Genomic DNA, 6,000 nt, shown 5'->3' with positions numbered 1-6,000 from the left:
TGGGTGTTCCCCGACTACAAAGCAGGTCTCCCCACCTTCACACAAACACGACCGCAAACTGTTCCTATATTAACTCAGATGCTGGAACACAAGAGGGCACGCGCGCGCGCGCGCGCACACACACACACACACACACATACAGACAAACGCACGCGCGCACACACACGCAAACATGTGCCATGCCTTATGGGTCCCAGCCAGAGTATGCCCTAAGACACTTGGCCAGCGGATCCTAGGGCTACAATTCCTTCCAGAAGGCCCTCCCAATCCAAATTTCCAGGGAAACTTGAATAAAGGTAGGAAAGTATTTGATGATGGGGGGTGGGCACGCTCTGCTTGCTTGCAGTTCTTGCGATGGCCAGAGAGGTACAAGGAACTGGCATTCCATAGCTTGAGAGCTCCAGGGCAGGCAGGGGGAGGAGGCATGAGCAAAGAGGCCGGAGAACTTGAAAGATGAAATCAGAACTCTGGCCGAGAGAGCCCCGGGGCCGCCGGGAGCCGGCGGGGGGCGGACAAGGACTGTGGAAGGGTTAACGCGGGAGCGGAGTGTGCGACGGGGGCCGGGGCGGGGCGGGGCAGAGCGGGCTCGCGCTGTCCCTTTAAGGAGGGCGGCGCGGGCCGGCCGAGCGCCGCTGTGATTGGCGCGGCGGGATCACTGGCTCCCTGAGCCCGGCCCGGGGGAGTCGGCTGGAGCCGGCTGTGCTTTGATAAGGTCCTGGCAACTCAGTAACGGCCCAAGAACGGGGAAATTAAAAATAAGCCCCCGATCGCGATGGATTCCGGGGCCACCCGGAGGCCAAGGCGCCCGCCTCCCCAACGGAGAGCTCAGCTGTAAAAGGTGGGGTCGGAGGTTCTGTCCCGGAGCAGCTGCTTGCAAGAAAGCTCGGGGCGGCTGGGGGCGGCTGGCAGCGGGGTACGGGGCCACGGAAGGGGGCAGGAGGGTGCAAGTCGTGGGTAGCAAAGGGGTGTGCGGGCTGCATGGCCCCCAGAGGGGTGCAGGAGCGTGCTGGGCTGGCCCGGGTGCGGCTCGCGTACCTCCCTTCCAGGACCGTGCGCTCGGCTCGCGCCTTTGAAGTGCACAGTTAAATCCACAGCGCAGTTTTTGTTGGAAGCGCCCGGAGGACATTTGGTGCGCCTAGTGACTGCTGGAAACAGGACCTGGGTTGAAAGCCGGCCGGGCGGGGGCCGGAGGGGCCGAGGGGCGGCCGCGGCGGGGGCGGAGGCCCACTCGGATCTTTTGCATAAAAGGGGCAGCGGGGCGCACGCTCCCCTCCCCGGTGCGGAGCTTGCTCTCGCCTCGGGATCGTTGTTTTCTGCGCACCCCCTCCTCCGCCTCCGCGAGATTCCCCATGTTCCCCTTGCCCGGGCGGGTCCGGGGGGGGCCCGGGGCTGCCTCTGCGAGTCCAGCGGGGGACCCGGGCCGGGGCCCTGCCCGCGGCGCCTGCGAGGTCTCGACAAGGAGTGCGCCAGCGGATCAATGGTGAGTGCGGAGGCCGCGGCGGTCGGGCGGCCCGCGCGCTTTGATGTGCGGGGCGGCGCTTTGAAGTTGGCAAGCCGGCTATTTCGGGGCGCGCTCCGGGCCGGCGCGGAGGGGAAGCTGCGGGCTCGGCGCCCAGCGCTCCGGGGGGTTTGGCCGGGCGGCTCAGCGCACGATGCGTCGGAGTCCCCCTCCCCAACGCGGGGCCCGGGGTGTCGGGGGGCCGGTCAGGGAGACTTCTCCAAGTGGCGTCGGGGTCTGAGGCGGAGACGGGCATCTCGCCCTCGGGGGTCGAGTCGCCGTGGGTGTGGATGAGTCGGGGTGTGCGTCTGCACGCGAGTGCCTTTGGAAGGTGGGATGAAAGGGTAGCGGCGCCCCCTCTTGCCCTCCCCGCCCCCTCCCACTTCTTTCCTCTCTCGTCTCCCCCTCCCAACCGCGGGTCCGCGCTTAGGTGCCCAGAGCGCTGGTGGAGGCTCAGTCTGAGCGCTGGACCGGCCGGAGTCCGGGGCGCTCGCGCCCCCCGCGTTCCTCCTCGCCGCCCCTTTTGCGGAGAGGCCGAGGCTCCGCGCGTCGCCATTTCTGGACTAGGCGGCTGTTTTCCGTGCCTTTTCTACGGGAACCTCTGCGAGGCTTGACGCCTGGGAGTGACCCCCTATCCGGGCTCTCTGGTCCCCGGCCTCGCTCCTGGTGAACTACGCACCGGGACACTGGAGGCGTTCGTTTGCAGTTGGGCCGGGGAGGGACGGGACCGGAGGGACTCAGAGGAGATGAGAGCCCGGCCTTGGCGGCCTTCATCTTCCAGGTAACGGCGTCTCACCACCTCCTCTGCGCCCGGGTGCCCGGCGCTACCCGCGGCCCCGCCACTTCGCGGGTTTGTGCTCAGCCTGGCGGCTGGAGGTCTAGAACTGGGGCGGGGTGCATCCACCCAGGCCCGGGGTCTCGAGCAGCTGGCCCGGCGTTCCTCCCGGTTCCCCAGCCCGCCCCTGCCCTTCCTAGTTTGATCCTTCACTGGCTAGAGAGAGCAGCTTGTTTATTGGTTAGATAAGACTTCTTTTCTTTTGGAGAAAGAATGGCTTGGGATCAGTGGAGTTTGGGATTCTTGGCACTGGCTGTAGTAGCGTGAGACGCCTTCTGATCCGGTTTTGTTGGGTTCGTGGCTCCAGGAGGTGGATTGGGGGAGCCGGGGGCGGCGGGTCTCGAGGTTTCTCTTTTCTCTTTCAAAGTTTGAAGATCAAAGCCTCTTACATAGTGAACTGGTTTCTGCTTTGGGGAAGCGTAGAAGACAAGGGGTGTAGACTGAACCACGTTCTTGGTGGAGAGTCTTAAGTACAGGCAACATTTTCATCAGGAATCTGGGGGTGCGTGCTGAATTCAGGAGTCCCTGAGCCCCTTTCCGCCGATGCTGGGCGGGCTTTTTTTTTTCTTTTTTTTTTCGGGCGAGGATCTTCTGTAAGAAGTGGGACGAGGGAGCGCAGAGGGAGGAGGTGGTGGGGGGAATGGGAACCAGATGCCGGGGAAGGGCACTTTGAGAGCTTGAGTTATCTATGCAGAACAGAGTGGGGAAGTTTTACAGAAATTGGTTTCACCTGCACTCAGCCGGGTTGTGGGAGGGGGTCCAGCTGGGCTACCCTGAGTGTCTCTGGGACCCGCGGTTGTGGGGAAGGTTGTGTTTTACACCTCCCGCATCCCTCTGCTTCTGCCTCACCTTCCCCTCTCATTCTTCACCCCTCCCCGGAAAAAAAGTGTGTGGGGAGCTCAGATTTCGCCTTTGAAAAAGCTGTGTCGGATACTTGAGATGAGCCCTTCGCGGATAGCTGGGTTGCTTGATTTGAATTTGAGGAGTTGAAAAGCCTGTTTACTTTCTTGCTTTGATGTTGGGTAGATCTGGTTTTGATTAGATCAATACCCTTTTCTCTCTCCCACCTCCCCCTCCCTTCCTTTTCTTTCCAGAGAGGAGGCTCAGATGAGCCCCTGCTGACTTGAGAGAGACCAAGCCGGTTGCTGAGAGGAACTGGAAGAAGAAAGAGGAGGAGGAAAAAAAAAACAAAACCTAAACTCAGTGAGAGGCTTTTCCTCACCATGAGTAGTGCTGTGTTAGTGACTCTCCTTCCAGATCCCAGCAGCAGCTTCCGTGAGGATGCTCCGAGGCCCCCGGTTCCGGGAGAAGAAGGGGAGACCCCACCGTGCCAGCCCAGTGTGGGCAAGGGCCAATCCACCAAACCTATGCCTGTCACCTCTAATGCTAGGCGGAATGAAGATGGGCTGGGGGAGCCCGAGGGGCGGGCCTCCCCTGATTCCCCTCTGACCAGGTGGACCAAGTCCTTGCACTCCTTGTTGGGCGACCAGGATGGTGCTTACCTCTTCCGGACTTTCCTGGAGAGGGAGAAATGTGTGGATACCCTGGACTTCTGGTTTGCCTGCAATGGATTCAGGCAGATGAACTTGAAGGATACCAAAACTCTGCGAGTAGCCAAAGCAATCTATAAGAGGTACATTGAAAACAACAGCATTGTCTCCAAGCAGCTGAAACCTGCCACCAAGACCTACATCCGGGATGGCATCAAGAAGCAACAGATCGACTCCGTCATGTTTGACCAGGCACAGACTGAGGTCCAGGCTGTGATGGAGGAAAATGCCTACCAGATGTTTTTGACCTCGGACATATACCTCGAATATGTGAGGAGTGGGGGAGAGAACACAGCTTACATGAGCAATGGGGGACTGGGGAGCCTTAAGGTCCTGTGCGGCTACCTCCCCACCTTGAACGAAGAAGAGGAGTGGACTTGTGCCGACTTGAAGTGCAAACTTTCGCCCACTGTGGTTGGCTTGTCCAGCAAAACTCTGCGGGCCACAGCGAGCGTGCGGTCCACGGAAACGGTTGAGAATGCATTCAGGTAAGGCTTTTGGCTGGGGGGCGGGGCGGGGCGGGGCGGGGCGGGGTAGGGTAGGGCGGTGGGGCCAGGGCTTGGAGGATGAGCTTTGCAAATGTTTTCAGTTAAGGTAGGTGGGCGGGTGGATAGGCTTTGGAAGCTGGTAAGGGTTGGTTGAGAGCTAGGACTTCTGGCTAGTAGAAACCCTTTGATCTCGTGTTTTGTGTGTGTGTGGGGGGGGGGGGGCAATGTACGCACAGCTGAGTACCTGTAGCCTTCCAGTGCTAACTTCAAACAGTGGAAAGCAGTATTTATTAAGGTGGTTACTTATTATCCCGGACTACTGGGAGGGAAAGAGAGGAAAAGAGAAAGAAAATACGAATATAGTAACTTTTGATGCCGGTGAGTCAGTAGACCCACCGAGCGCCAGTTTGGGGAGGGGTCATCTGACCGCTGGTCATCAAAGTAGAATCACTGTCTGGGGGCGGGGCAGCGGGGTTGTGGAGACACAGGAAATAACGTGTGTACCCGCGAAGGGGTAAGTGGGATCTTTTGAACTTTTCTGTTAAGATAAGAGCTAGCGATTGGCCTAGCCACCTAGTTGGTGGTTCCCTTTGTAGAATTAGGTATTTCCCAGCAAGGAAGACTTCTAACTAACTTGGGGAAAGCCCTGTGACTTCCTCACGCAAGCCTTTGCCTTAGAGTCTGCTGGGCCATTCATGCAGCTTTAAATGTTTTGGAGCCCCAGGGTCAGACCTCTGTTGATGGCTTGTTGTTTAGTGCAGATAGGGAAGTGTGGGAGGACCAGCCCCTCCGGAGCACTTTCTCTTTTTCAATACTTCAAAGACAAACAGACCATTATAGATTGGCCAAGTCTCAAGATTCTTGGCCTTTGCAGGCAACTTCAGACCTCCTGTAGGAATGACTTTTTCTGTCCCTTCGCCTCTCCAGAGAGCCCAAAAGAGAATGCACCTTGTAATTCTAGGCTTGTGCTTCTGATGTGCAGGGCAAGAGGTGGGCTGATTCTGGATTGCTTTCCGAGGGGGCCGGGCTTTATTCCGCCTCTGTGTCAGGTACTCGGGACGCCTGTTTTCTTGCTATCTTTGTAGGGCGTGGTCTCCATTGTCCCCCAGCTGGAGGGGGTATGCCCCTAATTGCAGCCCTGGAGCACTTGGGTTCCATTAGTTAGTCCTGCTTGTTGTAGGTAGGAACTCTCTTGGATTTTGACTGCTTATAAGAAGGGGGAGGGCCTGCTCTCCAGCCACCAGAGGGCGCTCTTGCAGCTTTGGGAGTGAATTTAACACTTTTCAGACTATCTGGTCTACACCTAAAGGGAACTGGCTTGATTTTGCAGGCAAGTGTAGGCTCTCAGGAGGGGGTTGTTGCAGTGGCCCTGAGCTTGTGGCAAGCTAGGCTGTTGGCATGAAGCTGTTGGGGCCGCTGTAGCTGGTTGCACCCAGGCACCTGCATCTGTTGCCCTGCTCCATTGCAAGGACATGTAGGTAAACTTTGCTCTTGGCCTCCTTACCCTCCAGCTTTGGCAGGCAGCGATGAGACTCCTTAAGGCCTGTGGTAAGGCTGCCTCTCCAGCGGCCTTTTGACAGTGGGTCTTCTGTGTCAGCCCCAGAGTGTCACCTTTGTGAATAGCACAGT

The 6,000-nt window shown here is 58.7% G+C and overlaps 1 protein-coding gene across 4 annotated transcripts in view; it reads left to right on the top strand.

Annotated features, from left to right (window-relative positions):
* Positions 1-654: 654 nt before the first annotated feature.
* Positions 655-6,000, top strand: part of Axin2 (axin 2) — a 29,380-nt gene continuing 24,034 nt past the window's right edge. The window contains exons 1-2 of one of the 4 annotated variants that reach the window (XM_075990279.1): positions 655-838; positions 3,428-4,371. In XM_075990279.1, coding sequence (XP_075846394.1) covers positions 3,557-4,371 — 815 coding nt within the window. In that variant the 5' untranslated portion in view covers positions 655-838; positions 3,428-3,556. Of the gene's footprint in view, positions 839-1,350; positions 1,481-1,686; positions 1,830-2,014; positions 2,280-3,427; positions 4,372-6,000 lie in introns of those variants that run through there. The other 3 variants (XM_075990278.1, XM_075990280.1, XM_075990281.1) reach the window with 3 other exon arrangements.

The sequence above is a fragment of the Microtus pennsylvanicus genome, chromosome 11, assembly GCF_037038515.1.
Source record: "Microtus pennsylvanicus isolate mMicPen1 chromosome 11, mMicPen1.hap1, whole genome shotgun sequence".
NCBI lineage: Eukaryota > Metazoa > Chordata > Mammalia > Rodentia > Cricetidae > Microtus > Microtus pennsylvanicus.
The sequence above is the reverse complement of the archived record's forward strand: the minus strand, read 5'-3'. Positions and strand labels throughout refer to the sequence as shown.